General features: G+C 36.7%; 1 protein-coding gene across 3 annotated transcripts in view; it reads left to right on the plus strand.

Annotated features, from left to right (window-relative positions):
- The first annotated feature begins 745 nt into the window (after nucleotides 1-745).
- fhip1aa (FHF complex subunit HOOK interacting protein 1Aa) overlaps nucleotides 746-18,827 on the plus strand; it is a 28,220-nt gene continuing 10,138 nt past the window's right edge. Inside the window, exons 1-5 of one of the 3 annotated variants that reach the window (XM_087808049.1) lie at nucleotides 746-908; nucleotides 10,135-10,192; nucleotides 12,055-12,254; nucleotides 15,466-16,131; nucleotides 18,603-18,761. In XM_087808049.1, the coding sequence (XP_087664175.1) occupies nucleotides 12,150-12,254; nucleotides 15,466-16,131; nucleotides 18,603-18,761 (930 nt within the window). In that variant the 5' untranslated portion in view covers nucleotides 746-908; nucleotides 10,135-10,192; nucleotides 12,055-12,149. Of the gene's footprint in view, nucleotides 909-10,064; nucleotides 10,193-12,054; nucleotides 12,255-15,465; nucleotides 16,132-18,602; nucleotides 18,762-18,827 lie in introns of those variants that run through there. The other 2 variants (XM_087808060.1, XM_087808054.1) reach the window with 2 other exon arrangements.

An 18,827-nucleotide genomic window follows, 5' to 3' on the forward strand; every position in this document is an offset into this window, starting at 1 on the left:
ATATAATGATTTTAAATAGTAAATAATGTAATTTAATATAATTTAAATCTTGTCATATTTTAAAATTATATAAATACAGAGTTTAAATTCTACAGAATATATAAATGTTAAGTATTACTGGTGATACACATCGAAAAATTAAACTTCAGTTTCAAATGTCTTCTATTAAAATTGTTTTTTGGCTTTTTTTGTGGGTTACCTGAGAAAAACTAATAGTTCAAACCTTCTAATATTATTTTTACAAGAGCTATTTTGTTTTCCCCGAATGTAAAGATGTTAAATAGTAAATTATGTAATTTAATACAATTTCAAGCAGTGTTATAAACAAGCAAATTGATCTTCAGTTTCAAATGTCTCCTATTAAAAGAGGGAGAACAAGTTTTCTAGCTTTTTTTGTGGGTTAAAAAACTATTTGTTTAAACCTTCGCCAATGAGCACGATATAACTTAACAAACGCACAATAAATAAATACAAACTTGGATTCATGTAATAAATGTAATTTTCCTTTTTTTAAATCAAATTTAAATCTAACACGCGCAACTAAATATGATCGCTTTTATAAAAAAAAAATTAAAACTTCTAATATAATTTTTTACAAGAGCTAATTTGTTTCCCCCAAATATAAAGATGTTAAATAACGTAATTTAATATAATTTAAAATCAATTTAAAAGCGAACGTTTCGTTGCCCAGTGGGCGGGGCTTCGTTGGTCAGTGGGCGGGGCTTGTACGTGTCGCTCAGAACCGAGACTTAAAACCTTCTTGCGCGGAGAACACGGTCGTTGCTTTAAATAAAGAGCGACTGATGCGGGACTTTTTTTTTGTTAAATCTTTTTGTTCTTAAGAGGAAAATATCGTGTTTGTGTGTGAATTAAAAAACCTGCTAAAGTCCTGCTCGGATCCATGTTCGGTGAGTGACAAAGTTGCAGCGTTAGCGACGTTAGCTTCGTCTTGTTGTTATTGTTAGCTTCGAAAACACACTGTTTTTATGACTCAAATGTGCGAGTGTTTGGACTAGAGAGAGGAAAAAAAAGTTGATTTAAACGGATCATTCATACGGTTTCGTGTTCAAAACGCCCGGTTTATTCAGTCAACATCCAGAGTCTTCACCATAGAAACCACCGTCAGCGTCTTGTTTACAATTTTGAAAACGTGACGTGTGTCCAAATATATATATATATATATATATATATATATATATATATATATATATATATATATATCTGGAGTCAAGAGTACATGAACATATGTTGGTGTTCTTCATGTGTATCTCCAGACATGTGTGCTCTGATCTTTCCAAGAGTAGCCTGAGACCTGACCTGATTCCAGCTCCTGAACCAGGACTGGTGGGGCCACATTACATGTATTTATGGGGCCCTCGTAATGTCAAAGTATGATCATGTATAAATGGTTCTAATGCATTTATTATTAATATACATTTTAACACAACACTTCCCTCCTTTTCGCGTTTGTATTAATCCCTCAAAACTTTTTTTTTTATTTAATTGAGGACATTTTTTGAGAAAAAACTCACATATACAGTAATAAAATTGCAGCTTATTTAGTTTAATAAATGTCACGTCAAGAAACATCTTAAGACGTTTTTATTTGTTCAGGCTTTTCCTTGATTCTCTGGAACTCCTGTTGTCTTATCAGATTTATCTTGCCCTTTAAAGTATATACTTTATTGAATATTGTTTTGATTGTTTAAGCGCTTTGTGACCCTGGTCTGGAAAAGCGCTATACAAATAAAAATTACTTACTTACTAATGACGAATGTCCTTTTTTTTTTTTTAGGGATTTATTTTTCGTCTTCCTATTTGCTTGACGGCCCCTAACAACATTCACAGAATTGAATGTGGCCCCTTGATGAATTTTAATTGCCCACCCCTGAGCTAAACCCATGTGAACTTTAGTTGTTGCTTGTTGAGTTAAGCAAACAACACTAGTACGTAAGTAAGTAAGGGTTGGTGTCATTGAATCAATACTTGTTTTGATCTTTTTTAAAATCTTCTTCCTTCTTGAGTTTGCAGAATTAAATGGATGTGAAAGTGTAGGATCACTCATGTTGCCATGTTAATAATATGTTTTAAAAAGTCTTGATTTTTCTTGTTAAATGGTAGTTTCCAAAAAGGTTGGGTGATTCATGCTGTTGGGTATTTTAAAAGCATTTATTTTTCTGCTGGCATGTCAAACTCCGTCTGGCCTTCGATATATCTTCAATAATCAAGGACACATTCTATTAATGCTTCTTACTAGGGTTGTGTATTGGCAAGAATCTGGCGATAAGATACGTACCACGATACATGTGTGATGGTATGAGATATTGTGATACCGTAGGAACAACGATATGACACCTTTTACTGGTTTTTACAACAAAGAATTTAGCAAATACTTTCTCTAGTCAAATGTGAAAAAGTATTTGTAGGAAAGTGTTTCTCGAAGTATTAACAAAATGTAAACTTATATTAATTTTTTAATCTTTAAACTTAGTTTTGAAGCCGAAATAAGTCCAAACATCAGCTTCAGAAGATGCTGGACTGCTGGTGTATATTTCCTTTTTCACTTATTGCTGCCATTTCGCCGGTTTTGATGTTACTTTGGCACTGAAGAAATGACGAACGTTGCTAACTAGTGGCCAGAGGTATAACTGCAGCACACAAATGAATAAACGCGAGGAATATTTGAGTGTTGATTGTAAAAGAAAACGTCGAATGATTGTTATTTAGTCACATACTATTAAAATATAAACCATAAAAAACGTTGAATTAAAATAAAATGTTATTTTAAAGGTAAACAAATGTTATACTGATACAGTTCTATTGAATATCGATACAGTATCGAGAATAAATATATTGCGATATAGCATTATACCAATATTTTCTTACAATTCTACTTCTCACGATAAGTTCCATAGTGTGCGGCAACAGTGTAAGCTGTTTAAATTCCTTCAGGACTAAACGTTTTCAATTTCAATTTATCATGTTTTGACCCAAAACTTTGAAAACATTTAAAGTTTTTGCCTCAAATATTTTGAATTAAATCCAGGATTTAGAAATATTTTTGCGACAAAACGGATTTTAAAATGTGTAGAAACTTTGATTAAATGCAATTGAGGTTTAGGATCATTTAGTGATTTTTATTTACACGAAAACATGAACAACAATTAATGCTAATTCTCCTTGTTGTCTAACATGCCTCGCTAATAATAACAATTCAAAGCTCTAGTCACCATTAAAGTCGCTGCTCACTTAAGAACATGAATCATAAAAAATGTTTAACGGCGTTTGTTTTTATCTTTCAGTTGACTTTGACCCGTTTATAGCCTTTAATAATAGTTTAAGTTTGATTAGGTTTCTGAATGGAAATGAATGTTCACAGCAACATGTGATATTTTGACTACTTGCATAGATTTATGTTGCAATAAAAGTTTCTGATTCTACTGTATCTACCCATTTATTTAAAAAACAAAAAACAACAGGCGTCACATTTTGTTCTTCAGTTTGAAAGGTCACGACTCAAGCGAGACATTTCCTGCTGTGAGGAACTAAACCATTTGTTTTCAACCTGTTCAGGATTACGGGGGTGTTAAAAAAGGTTATGGGATTATTACTAGCCGGTTAAAAAAAACAAAACAAAAGTCTCCACAGGAAGCTTTAGTTTCGACTAGTGAATGTCAAACTCTTTAACTTTAGTTGTTATAGCAACGTAAAAGGGTCGCAGAAATGTAGACGAAAGGATGTTTTTTTTAAGTGGTAAAAATGCGACAAGAACCGCAGGTGTGGTTCTCTGTGTTATGTGTGCGTTTGTGTGCGTTTGTGTGCGTTCACCCTCCCACCACAGACGCTGCGAGCTCAGCTGTGTCGCGTGTTAAGGATTAGTCATCCGCCCCCCCCACAACCCTCATCCCACCCCGACACAACCCAGTATTTAAACTTTGATCAGGCGATAAAAGTTCAACAATGGAAGTTTAAAAGAAGGTCTTTTTTTCTTTATAATCTTTCTCAATAATACATTGTGTAGTGAATGTTTAAAGTATATGAATAAATTATTATTATTATTATGTAACTGAATGTGTTACCTTTATAAAGCTTCGATAAAACAATATTGTATTGAATCTATTGTAGTTTATCTTCTCAGAAACTCAACCTTTCCAACATATTAACACTTAAATCAGTTACTTAATGTTGCTTTACATAAACTTATATTTTTCTTGTATATGTATGAAAAACACAGGGCCCTGACTTTTATAAAGCTAAATATTTTTACCGAATAATTTATCAGTTTGCATTAGTCACCCCCCCCCAGCAACCCTCATCCCACCCCGACACAACCCAGGGTTTAAACTTTGATCAGGCGATAAAAGTTCAATGGAAGTTTAAAAGAAGGTATTTTTTCTTTATAATCTTTCTCAATAATACATTGTGTAGTGAATGTTTAAAATATATGAATACAATTAGTTATATTATTATTATGTACCGGAATGTGTGACTTTCTTATAAAGCTTCGATAAATACTATATTTTATTAAATCTATTGTAGTTTATCTTCTCAGAAACTCCACCTTTCCAGCCCATTAACACTTAAATTAGTTACTTAATGTTGCTTTACATAAACTTATATTTTTCTTGTATATGTATGAAAAACACCGGGCCCTGACATTTATAGCGCAAAATATTTTTACCGAATGATTTATCAGTTTGCATCTCTTTTGCCTGTTTCTTGAGCCTAAGTATTTTCTTAAACGTCAAGGCACGAGAGCAAAAAAACAAGTTTAGTTTTCCACACCCATGTAAATCTTCAATGAGCCCACAGGGGTTTTTTTTGGTATGCACGTTTCAAAACAACTACAGGAGGATAACGCAAGATTTAGTCTGTTTCTGTTCAAGGCGAACGCGTGCCTCAAAACAACGGCTTCTGTTTAAAGTTTAAAATCCTGACGTGAATCTCGTGTTGTGTGGTTGTTATCATGTTGTGGTGCAAACGAGCCACGGAGGAAGTCGTCTCTGGAGAAGATGTGCGAGATACGCTGCTGTGTGAAAGTGATGTCATCACACAACACTGTAATTGTATTGTGAGCGGAAGGAGGAAGAAACCGTAGATTACAAACATACCAGAACGTGTGTAGATTATAACCTGAAGATAACATTTTTTTATAGTTTATAGTGCATTTCTATATGGGACTATAATACGATGATGTAACCTCCTGTCCAGTGTTCTCCCGGGAATAGATTAAAATATTTTGCTGTTCTGTAACTCCTGGATTTTAATAATGTTTTTGAATGATTCGTCATTCACTTGTTTTACTACTGACAACCACAACTTGCGTCATTGGTAACAAAATGTGTTGTTGACATGCTTTATAGTAGGGCTGTGTATTGGCAAGAATACTGGGTAAATGGCGCAATATGTTGCGATACTGTAGTAACGCGGATATATATAGTAGTATTGTCCGAGTACTTGACTCTGGTGTTGCAGGATTTACAGACCACATGACTCTTGATGAAGTCGTAACAGCTTTACTTTGTTTTGAAACCAAAATATGTCCAAACATCAGCTTTAAAAGTTGCTGGAGTCACTGTATCCTCTCGTCCTCAGTCATCACTGTATCCTCTCGTCCTCAGTCATGGCCAGGATCTTGCGGGATTTTAATATTAATTTAGGACGTAATGTTATCTAGTGGCCAGAAGCTTAATTGCAACAGAAAAATGAAAAACTACGTATTCGCATGTTAATTGTAAAAAAAACTATATAAAAACAATGGTTACACATAAAATATGATTTACAAGCAAAAAAAGATTAAAAAAAAACATTTCGTTACAGTACTGTTGAATAACGATACAGTGTCGTGGAAAAGAATATCACCATATCTTACAATATCAATATTTTCTAAGACCGCTATTGTATAGTTAGCTCTGTCGTGGGTTAAGTACTCAGGATATGAAGTTCAGCTAAGTTTCCATTTATAAAAATGAGTAGAATTCGTGAAAGTTGTTTGATTGATTTGATTCTATGTTGTAAAAAGTGAAATGTACCCTTTGTTAGATTATGTTATTTCTATTATTATTATTTTTTTTAGCAATGCTGTAAAGTAGGTTTAAATTTGTTCTTAAATTTCTACGCTCCATCAGACAAACGTCTAATAAACTCAACAATTGTATATGTTTTGTGTTGACATGACCACAAGAAGATATAATTATATAGGTAAAGTTGAGATGATTGAGACACTAAATATATATATATATATACTGTATATATCTGGACCTCGAGGGCAGTTCAAGGAAAGATCTAGGACACTTGCAAATTTTGAACTCTCTTCCCGGACAGTCTTTATACGGCTCCGAAAAGGCAGCTCTGCACTTTTTTTGCCTCAAGGAAAATCTCTGCGTGTTTGACAAATTGTATCGAAGGGCTTTGTCCATGTATCCCTTTCACAAGTGTTTTGTGCGAGTGCACTCGTAGTTGGTAGACGCAGCTCTCCACGCTTGCTCAGTTTTTTGGATGCGAAGGATCTTAAAGTGAGAGCTATTTTCCACAGAATGGGGATTTTGGAACCTTTAATGGTTTCCCTTATCACTCGTATACTTGGTGGGCAATTGGCTGGTCTTTACTGCAGCAACAACACAATGTTTCAGACTCAAAAACATGTGGTCCCTGTTATTTTCTGTGGCTCCATTATTTGGTCGAATCCATAGTTACTTTGCTATTATTATTATTATTATTATTATCATTATTATTATTATTATTATTGTTATCGTAGTCTAAAGAAATCGATGCACCCCAACTTGCGCTTCCTGATTTTTGCATTTTACTTGTATCCCCATGTTTTGAACTCACACTACACAATATATATCTCTATTTTAGCCTCGAATTTAAACTTGAGTATAGTCCGACCGGTACTATATGATTATGATTATGATATATGAGTTTTTGTCGATATTAAAACGTTGCTGTTTACACTACAAAAATCAATGCAGATTTTAGGCATTTATACCACTAAACATATTAACAACAAGATTATTAATGCAACATTAATTAAGCTATAGCGTAAAACAACATGTTTGTGTGTGTAAAATGACATTTCTTTGTCGTATGCTATTGTTTTGGCAAACTGTGCTTCTGTTTCTTCACCAGCTTGAGTCTAGTTTCAAACGGATTGTTTTCAGTTTCTATGTTTAGGTATAAAGTTTATCCATCTATCTATCCATCTATATGATGTTAATTCATTCAAGCTCATTCTCTTTGGTCTACGGTGCTTATTATGACCACACAACACACCGTATTGGTTAAGGTGTGGCCCTGAAAACATCTAATGTGTTTTCACTATATACTGCACACTTACCTGTTCTACTGGAAAAGCAACACCACCTGTAAGGCACGTGATCTTGTGGACTTTGAACCGAACATATTTGTCTTTGCTAATACTTGTCTTTGGCTTGTAACGCTCCGTGTTTCGCTGCTGGCACATTCTGATTTCTTTAACTTTTTAATTTCGATGCCCTCGTGTTTGGACTCGACTCTTGTTTGCATTCGTCTGCTGAGCTGTGTCATAGCAAAAAAAAAACGCACAACTGAACTCCGTTGAGAATTCAGCCAACGCCCAGTCAGCCAGGTGAAAATCCAACAGCCAGACTATCCTCTTACGTAATCAATCCGCAAATACACAAGTCGGCTTCATTAGCCGGTCACTAATAGCTACTACCTCTACTCTACTACCTCTACTGTACTACCTCTACTGTACTACCTCTACTCTACTACCTCTACTTTGAACGGTGACACAGTTAAAATTGAAATGTTTATGCAAGAATAAAATAAGCAAAAAAGGTGCAACAGGAAAACCACAGTTGCAGAAAAGATCTGTGATATATAGCTTTACTAATATATATTTTAAAACAAACGGCTACTGTTTATTTTAATACAAAACATTAATAAAGATATTTCATATCTTTAAAGTAAGTAAGTAAGTTAGAAATTTGTATTTATATAGCGCTTTTCCAGACCAGGGTCACAAATGCTAAACAATCAAAACAATACTTAAAAAAGTACATACTTATATGATGATAATACTGAGAACAACACAATATTATTTTATTAGTTCTGGTTCACAACAAGAGTCGATAACAACTTAGAATAATACAACAAAAAAACAAAATATCTTTGCAAAACTGAACTTGATTTCTAAAAAATAAAGAAAATTAATAAGAATGAATAAATAATGGATTGTCTAACATTTGTTTCCCTCAAGTGTCAATTTAATCTCCAATCAATAAACTAGTATTTTACTCGCATCATTTAGGAACATTTTTTTGTCATAAAACTCTTACAGTATTTGTGTAACATGAGTGTTACTTTTTTATTAGCGACCTGAAAATGGTTTAAGGTCTTCGGCTGAAAGACGGAAAGATGATCTGTTTTGTCAGGAGAGGGCGTGTGAGCTCTTTGTTTAGTATTGGCCTGTGATGTCATGAAGCCTGTGAAACCAAAGAGTGGGGAAAAGAGGTCAGAAAATCTCACAAGAAACCCTCACAGTTGTCTACACACCACCTCAGATCAGTTACCTTCGATCAGCTCAATGGCGAAGCCTCGCTCTTGGGTGGAGTCGCCTTTTATCCGATATTCTTTTTAACTATTGCACCGAAAAGGTGATTAAATGTCTTATATTTGATGACGGCTTTTAGCTATTTTACAGAACTATATTGTCATGTGTTGCTGTTCTTCAAACATCCATGTCTCATCCTGTTGGTCCAGCTTTTGAACATGTAAATGTAAATATTTGCGTACACACAAAATTATAGTTAGAGGAAGTCAAGTAGCTTCTTCTACACTGATCATTCATTTCTATAAAAGTTTAGATGTAATTTGCCCTAAAACTGGGTTAATATGCTCAAAGAAATATAAAAAAATATGTTCATGTTTTTATATTTTTGGCATTAAATTACCTGAATGTGTATGTGTAATCGATGTTGTAGGCTGCATTAAATTATTTAGTAGGATCATTTTGGCCCCAGGCCTTGAATTTCTCTTTGATTTTATGTATTTCTTTTGCTTTGCTTTATTTTTTAACTTTTTTTTATCATTAGTATTTTAAAAGGTATAAAATAAAACCTATATATATATATATATTTTAAATTAACAAATAACATGCACATATTCAAGCCTTTTCTTCATTTTTGTGTTGCAATTAAACTTGCATTCATAGTATCAGTAGTCATAACATCCTCCACAGTTAGAGGGAAAATAAAAATCATGGCAATGACTGAGGACGAGAGGAAACGGCTGTCTCCAGCAGCTTTTAGGAAATATTTTGGTTTTTAAAAAATAAATAAGAGCAGTTACCACTTCCTCAAGAGTCATGCAGTCTTAAAAATGCATGCTTTTTCCTACAATTATACAGTTTATTTCAATGTATTGTATCAATGCCCCTGTATAGTGATATGAGGGTTACATATTGTATCGCAAGTCTGAGGCAAAACAAGTTGTTTTATTTCTTAAAGACGGTCTAATACAGTGTTTCAATTTGAAGATATTATACTTTATTTTGTTTAGTTCCTTGATAACTTACAACATTATATTAATGGGTTATATCTCGGTTTAAAACTGTTTATTTACTCTTTTAAAAAATTCGAGTAAATCTTTTTTTGGACTCCGCGGTCAGCTTTGTGGCTCTTGGTCTTCACTTTCCGTTTAAAAATTTGCCGTCTTACGTGCCACGAGTCCCATGATGGACTGAGTTGTGACGTGGATGAGTACCGGGCCCCTGTGTACAAGAAAAGGCGGCGCTATTGCATCACTGGTCTAATTGGAGGACACAATAGAGGGGGTTCTTGACGGGGCCGGGATCATGGGATAGTGATATAGATTTGGGATTCTCATGACGGCGAGTGTCACGTCAAGACATACTTGCAGCCACTTCCTGTTTAATATCCTCCTGTATTTGTTGAGTTTCCCTGACTCCCTATTTTCCTGTCTTCCCCCTCTTCTTCTTCTTCACCTCCTCCCGCCCTGCCGTCCCGCCTCCTCACCATCCGAGCGGAGCAGCTTACTCACGTCCAGTCACTTCCCACCATGCCTCGCCTCTCACACATGTCCTCACATATCCTCACTCTATTTTCTCTTTTCTTTTTTTTCTGACGACAGGATTAAGATGAGGTCTTCTGCCGAGCTGCTCTCCGTGTAGGAAAATGCCTCAGCCGAGGTAAGAAAAAGGAAAAAAAAATCCTTCAAATGGCAAATTGAAAACAGATGGTGAAAGTTTGAATGTGTGCCTTGTTCCACGTGAACTCTGGCTTTTCTCTGTGTGAAGTTTGAAGTCATGTTTTAGAAAGGTTGAAGCCTTGCTTTAGTTTCCAGGACATCTGTACTTGCTGTGACTACGATGAGTCCATTTATTGTCTTGTGTTGTTTATGTTCCACCCAACTGTTGTGTCGTGTTGATCAGTGACGCCTTGGCTCTATTTTTGATAATTTCTTCCTCGACTTTATCTGGTAAATGTCTCTCAAACAATACGCTACATGACGGTTTGTTCAGTGTCGTGTGCGTCGTTTCTTTTGTAAACATGGGCAGAAGTTAAACACAACATGGTAAACATCTACATGTTTGCATGCTTGTAATGAGTTGCTGCTTCCTTCTGTTGATCATTCACTTTTAATTAAGTTGCCTGGAATCAGGAATAAAAAGATATTTCTAAAATGAATGACAAAATACTTTTTTCATTTAGTTTTTGAGCAGTGAGGGGATATTTTTTCATGGTTTTAAGGCACAGCATGAGACAAAAATATTAAATCTACTTCCCCATGAGTTCGATATTATAAATAATAAAAATGAATTTACATGGTAGGGATGAAGTAACAACATGAGTGGCTTGACAAAGATCTACATTATCTTTTGTAGTTGATTAATGTAACTTAGTAGGGGTGAGAGAAAGTATTGATAATGGTTTATAGGACCAGAGGAGAGAAATCTTTTCAGGCTGTTGCTCATAAGCTTTGGAAGGATCTTCCTCTCTCTTTGCACTTGATGGATCTACTGACTCCTTTAAGAAACATCTTAAGACGTTTCTATTTGTTCAGGCTTTTCCTTGATTCTCTGGAACTCCTGTGTTGTTCTCAGTATTATCTTGATCTTTAAAGTATATACTTTTTTGAGTATTGTTTTTGATTGTTTAAGCGCTTTGTGACCCTGGTCTAGAAAAGCGCTATATAAATAAATATTACTTACTTACTTATAGTTTAATAAAGTATGTGTCAAATTCAAGATTTTTTTTAAAATGTACAATTAACATGCAACTATTCACTGGTAGCATTTATTACGCCCTCCTTATGGAATAATGCAATCATGTGAGATTCTGGCGATGACTGAGGACAAGAGGATGCATATGACTTCAGCTTTTAAAGTTGACATTTGGACATATTTTGTTTTCATAACAAATGAGTCGAGTACTCTCGAATAATGGTAAAACTATTTTTGTTCCTACAGTATCTCAGTATATTGAAATATATCGTATTGCTGCCCCTGTATCACGATACGTATTGTACCATAGATTCTTGACAAAACACACCCATATGACTAAGTAATCTTCACTTCTCATCTTAATGGCTTAATTGATTGAATCAAATGATGTTTATTTAAAATGAAATATTGCTTTAGATAGTAGTCTAGATGTAATATGTCAGAAAATAAACATATTAGCTTTAATAACAATAGCATAACAGACACCCAAAGAATCACAGGTATAGTTAAAAAGACATTTTTTGTTATAAAGTGTTGGGTTGAGTCCTTAAAGCAGAGTTTTATAACTCGGTTGATCTGCATCTGCTTTGTTTACCTTCTGACTCCAGCGTCTGTCATTTACCAGCCAGCGTCGGTGATGTCAGAGAATGTTTTGGGAGTGATTGTGAAGTCAGGCGGATGATGGAATCCACTCGGGAGCTTGAGGAATTCCAACAACTATTTGACAGCTCAGTCTGAAGTCTAGAATGTTCCGGCGTCACCATCTCATCTCTCTCTCTCGCTAGTGTTTGCTTGTTAGTTTCATGATGTTCCCGGTGCTTCTGCAGGTCTTCAGCGATTGGCGTGGCATCCAAGGGGTCAGGAAAGTCCCTCCTCTCCGGCCTATGACATGGTTTAGCCCCCGCAAGAGACGCTCACCACAATGGCCTCCATGGTTGCCAACGGAAACCAAGACAGGCAGTCTCAGGTCTTGAAGGGGGTGGACCCGGAGACCTGCATGATCGTGTTCAAGAACCACTGGGCCCAGGTAACCGTCTTCTTCATGTCATGACCAATCTGGAAATGGTCAAAAAGTTGATAAATATTTTTATTTTCTTCATCATCTTGACCTTTTTTGTAGATGATTCTTTGTTTTTTATTTCAGCATAATAATAAGAAATAACAAAATAAAAGGCAGCAATGGTCGACTACCAATTCTGTGATAGAGTTTGACACTAAAATAAATAATAATTAAGGGGAAATACTTCATAATAAAAAGTCAAACATGTGTGGTTTATTTTATTTAAAGAAAAAATGAGATGCCTGTGTTTTAGGAGTAAAGTTGATGTCAACGGAAAGAATATTGATGAAGAACAAACGCTAAGACGTCCAAGAACATGTAGATAGTTTCGCCAATAATAAGGACAGTTTGGTAAATGCACAATATGTCCCCGGTTTAAGTAAGTAAGTTAATTGGTTAAAGTAAAGGTTATTTGTTAAGCGCCTTTCTAGACCAGGGTCACAAAGGGCTTCAACCATCAAAAACAATACACACTTAAAATATATACTTTTAAAAGGCCAAGACTGAAAAAAGTGTTGGCCCCTGTTGTGTAATTAAATAAATAACTAAACTAACTAAATAAATAAAAGAAATGTACTGTTTAAATTAGTTGTAAGTGGAAATATTTTTATAATTTAACAATGGGCATGAAATCATCTAGTAAAATATATGTACTTTATTTTGTTAAACAACAGAAATTACTATGAAAAGTATGATTTTTGTAAACAAAAAATGAATTCAATTTGATTCAAACGTGTTGATGAATCAAAAGAAAGTTGAATAAAAGCGTCAGATAAAATGGTCATTATGAATTTAGATGATTATCTTAATGGAAAAGTGAAACAAGTCTATAAGCTCGTCTGGTTAGCACGCTATAAGTGACCAACTAAAGCGGCATCTGACAGAGTGCTGAGCCGTCAGTGGAATCTTGGCACAGGCCGACGTCGACTTTCCTGCTGAAGCAGCAGCATCATGTGACACTGCTTAACCCCTGAGGGACGACTACAAAGACCTTTTCCTCCCAAACACTTGGAAGGGATTTGATATCAAGTTAAAAACGGTAGCGTGGTCGATCCCCCGACTAGTACTGTTCGAGCCAGAACGAAGCTCCGCTTTAGATTCATATAATCGATCTATGATCGAGGAAATGTTTCTCTTTCGCCGAGGGTTGTGTTGTGATTTGTGTGCGTTTTTTTTTTATCTGTGGTTCTGCAGAACCTCGACCGGGGCTCATTGTGTTGTGACACGTAAGGTGACCCGATGGTCGCTGCCAACGGTCTTTAAATATAGATGTGTGTTTTGTGGCCGGCCAGAGTTGCCATGCGAGCCGCGGTAAATCTGTCGTGTTATTCTTTCACGTATCCTTGTCGGGTCAAGACACCTCACACCGTGATGGTGATGGTGGTGATGGTGACCATGTGACCCGACCTTGGGTAATTGTTGGATGATTATGATGAGTTGGTTACAAAAATATTTTTACAAATAAAGCCATGTTTTTCAGCCTCTGTTGGATTAAATGAGTAGTAGAGCTGGATGTCATCAGCAAAAATGTATTAAGAAACATTGGGAAATCTCTGAAAGATTTTTACCCAGGGGAACCCATTACAGCGAAAATAATAAAGGACCCAAAACAGAACCTTGAGGGACTCCGCACAACAGATGGGCTGATTCACACCTTATTTGATTGGCAGATAATGCCACGTGTTATTAGCAGATAAACCTCCACCTAACCATGCTTTTCTACACACTTGGTGGTGACAAAACTGCAGTTAAATTCTATTTTTGTGTTCCTATGTTGTGAGTGATTGGTTGGCTGGGCGGCAAAGCGGCATGGGAGCTATTGATCGTCACTGAGAGGGATGGCACTTCATATAGTTCAAATAAATGTTGTAGATTTAAACAACTGTAAAATTAAATTATTCTGGAATTTTGTTTAATTCATGGGGGGGTTCAGAAGGCAAAAAGCGTAGGGAAATAAAACTTGTCAATCAATTAGAATGGCCATTTTGTTGTTGTGTTATTTTTGACTTGCACATTTATGTCAAAAATAATGAATTTGATTTTGGACGGTGGAGTGCCCAAAGTAAACACACACACACACACAACCACGACTAAAGACACAAATCTCACACAATTTCCCTCCAGACCTTCCTTAAGCTGGTCTCTAGCTGTTGGAGCCAACGATTGATCAGAGTCACGTTTTAAAAAAGCTTCACGTTATTGATCTATTGATCTGCGACCCACTTTCTGACACGTGAGCTTTGTGAAAGTGCGTTTGCTTTTCTACTGATGAACTACGTAGGATCCAACACTTTTTTTAAATGTATTTGAGTGTCGTAACAAGCAGATGCCTCTTCTTTTTTTTCCTAGCAATTTCAACAAGCAAGACGTTTTTTTTTTAATTGATCACACAGTAATAATAACCAAAAACTAAATGCCACTGTATAAAAACAACAACCAATGAGGTAAATAAACAACTCTAGTGTTAAATAAACTCAAAAACGAAGTGCAGACAATTATGAATTAATCAAACAATTTAAACTTCACTTATCCCTTCAATAACAGCATGTATTTCCACACACATTTGGCAAATGGCATTTTGTGTTCATTTGTTCAAGGAAGTGATTACTGTTCAGTTATAGTGTTAAGTTGTCGTGAATGCTATGTTGCGTTCAAGGCCGTTGGAAATTCCATTGAGTGCACCATTCGCACGCGACAAATGCAGAGGAAGTTAACGGACGTCATGTTCGTTAGAGTGAATCAATAAATCCATTAATTGTCGATTTATTTTTGAGAAAAAAAAGTTTTTGCCTAAAATTCTATCTCTCATTGTGTATGAAGACAAATGGAATCAAAAATGCTCATATCACGCTGATGAATCTCCCGTGGAGCCCGACACTGATCTTTGAACGTGGAAGCAGACGTTCTGATCAGACGTTGCATTATTTAAAACCCTTAAGTGGTCATCAAAGACTCCCTGGTGAACCCTGGAGCGAGTGGCTCCGGCCCCTGGACGGCTCATTTTCCGTCCACCGTGCCGACTCTCCGGAGTTATTATTGTATACAGACTCTGGTTTCTATGCGACGGACACACAAGGGAGGGACTCTTTGACTCACGGCTCCAGCTTTTGACGTGTAAACGGTAACATATTTGTCGAACAAACAAGTGACGCGGAATCTTTTTTGTTGGTCAACGCAGGTGGTGAAGATCTTGGAGAAGCACGACCCGCTCCGAAGCACTTCCACGCTGGGCATCATCAACGTGGGCTCCAACGGGGGCCCTCGATTCACCGCCATCCCCGGGGACGAGGCCAGCGCCGTGCAGAACTACGTGGAGCACATGCTGTTCCTCCTGATGGAGGAGGACAGCGGTCAGGCCGGCGCCATGGGGCCCATCCTGGAGTTCGTGGTGATGGAGAACGTGATGGAGCGCCTCTTCGTGTGGAGCCTCCGCCGGGAGTTCACGGACGACATGAAGCTGGAGCAGCTGAAGATGTACGAGATGCTGGTGGGTCAGGCCCGGCAGCCGCTGCTGCACCACAAGCCCATCCTCCGACCGCTGATGATGCTGCTGTCGTCCTGCTCGGGCACGGCGGCGCCGGAGGTGGAGGCCGAGCTGGTGCTGCTGCTCAACCAGCTCTGCTGCGTTCTGGCCAAAGACCCGTCCATTCTGGAGCTCTTCTTCCACACCAGCGAGGATCAAGGGGCGACCAACTTCCTCATCTTCTCGCTGCTCATCCCGTTCATCCACCGGGAGGGCGCCGTCGGGCAGGAGGCTCGAGACGCTCTGCTGCTCATCATGTCCTTGTCGGCGGAGAACGAGCGAGTGGCGAAGCACGTGGCGGAGAACACCTACTTCTGTCCGGTGAGTCTCACCACGATTATGATGGTTCGATCAAAGTCAAGAGGACGAGACGTCTCATCCTTATTGGCTATTCATGGGTCGTTCATTGTGTTCATTTAAAGTTCATTCTAACTCTGGAGGTAGAAGATGCGGCGCTTCCTCTTCTACGTCGAAATGATCAACACGTGCCTAGAGCGCCCTCTTGGGGTTTAGTGTGAAAATTACATGTGAAATGATATATACTGCACCTGACCGTGGAGGAGCTGGCCAGCGTTATAGAAGGTCCTTCATCCCAACTGGTGTCAGGATATTTAACTCTTTACTTTAAATATCCTGATGCTAATCCGTAGTGTGTTTTTCTTCTTGTGTGTTTTTAATTTTAATTTAATTTAATTTAATTTAATTTAATTTAATTTAATTTAATTTAATTTAATTTAATTTAATTTAATTTTATTTTATTTTATTTTATTTTATTCTGTTAATAGTGTTAATTTTCTAATACTGTAAATAATTTGTATATTTTTAAGATCGTTTTATTTTATTTTATTTTATTATCTCTTTTATTATTTCTTTTTTTCCTTGCACTTTATTCTTATTGTGCTGCGGCTGCTGTTGTAAAAGTGTGTTTCCCCTCTGGGGATGAATAAACGTTTTCTATTCTATTCTATTCATATATGGGGCGTCATAGTTCAGAGGGTAGAGTGGTTGACTCGTGGTCTGAGAGGTTGCGGGTTCAATCCCAGTTCCGGACGAGATTGTGGCGTTGTGTCCCTGAGCAAGACACTTTACCCTGATGGTTGAGCTGGCGCGCTGCGTCGCAGCCTACTCCCATCAGTGTGTGATTGTGTGTGTGAATGGGTGAATTTGTAACTTACTGTAAAGCGCTTTGGTGCTGAATAAGCATAGAAAGCACTATATAAGTAAGAGCCATTTACCATTTACCATATACCGGTAATAATGTGTTAATAATTTCACACATAAGTAGCTCCAGAGTATAAGCCGCACCCCCGGCCAAACTATGAAAAAAAAACGCGACTTATAGTCAGGAAAATACGGTAATATCTACAGTTTGTCTCATTTTTATCTGCAGATATTTACACAGTATTTCTTTTGTTTGCTTTTTTAGGTACTTTCTTTTTTTCTTCTAAAGCTTTAAAATCAGTAAAAAAAAAAAGCTAAAATATTTAGTATGTAACCCAAAACAACATATTTTTATAATTCTGTAAATCTATTTCATTGTATAATCTTTTGATTTATTCAAGCCCTAGGGGCAAAATCCGGAAACCATGGAGTCATTTTACGTTGCCAGTCAGATAAGTTTCCTAAGATCAAAGCAGTTTATGGTTTTATATCGTGACCTATAAAGATGCCAGTGTTTAAGATAATATAACATTAGGATAAAAAAAACCCTCCAAGAATCCAAATATCTCTATTAAACTCCCTTTTAAAGAAGGTAAATAAACATTTCACATCAACTGGTAGAGAAATGTAATTGATCCTGACTACTCAGCATTTAACATTATTATTTATTTTTGATAAAGTTTATTTAGTAGTAGTGTTTGTACAATATGTATCATGATACAGGAGCAGCGATGCGTATCATGATACAGCGGCAAAAAAACAATGTATTGCATTTTATTATATATATAAAACATATTGCATGTTAACTGTAAATATAAAATGGAAATATTTTATTTTAAACACACTTCATTAAAATATACCATTAAGAATAATAATAGTAAAATGATAAACAATTTGAAAAGGGCTGTGAAATATTGTTACCGTTTCTTGGACAAAAGTATCGCACATTTACTGCACATTTTCCTTTTAAATAAACTGAAACTGAAGTGTATCGCTATATTCTCACTCCGAAAACCATCAATCGTCATATTTTATGCGGCCGGGTAACTCCATTATACCTTATTGTTCAGCCAAATGTATAAAAAATGTTGAAATTAACTTTTAAAATGCAACACAAGATTGGTATTAACAAGATCATCAGTCAAATAAAAAAAAAGGGTTGATGCTAATTCCTAAGAATCCGTGATGAAGTTCTCGATGTTGTGGTTGAAGATAAAGACGCTCACTACCACACTTTCCTGTAAAAACTAAAGCTCAGTCAACGAAAGATTAAAAATGAATATACATTTAGGATTAAACCATTTATTTATACTTTAATTAATTAATTCATTGTCTACCGCTTTATCCTTGGGTCAGGGTCGCGGGGAGTCTGGAGCCTATCCCAGTATCATAGGGCGAGAGGCAGGGGACACCCTGGACAGGACGCCAGTCTATTTTTACATTTTTACCCTATTTTTACCTGGGTAGAAAATCTCTTTTACCCTTGAAAACTGTATTGAACCGTTGGGTATTAGGTTGAATTTCGATCGTTTTTAAAATAAAAAAGTCTACTTTTGACCTTTTCGACCCCCAGGGATATTGTGGGCGACACAGTCTGACCTGCACGACTCGACTAACATTGGTTTGTGCAGGTTCTGGCCACGGGCCTGAGCGGTCTGTACTCGTCTCTTCCCACCAAACTGGAGGTTCCCAACGAGGAGTGGCACTGCCTGCACAGAGAGGACTGGCTCAAGATGCCGCCTCTGGTCCAGTTCCTCAACTCGCTGGAATTCTGCAACGCCGTAATCCAGGTACACCGAGTTAAGGCCGACATCAAGGAAAAAGTCCCCCTCCCCGACTGACCGTTGTTCTCCCTC

The sequence above is a fragment of the Callionymus lyra genome, chromosome 1 (assembly GCF_982586985.1).
Source record: "Callionymus lyra chromosome 1, fCalLyr1.hap1.1, whole genome shotgun sequence".
Lineage (NCBI taxonomy): Eukaryota > Metazoa > Chordata > Actinopteri > Syngnathiformes > Callionymidae > Callionymus > Callionymus lyra.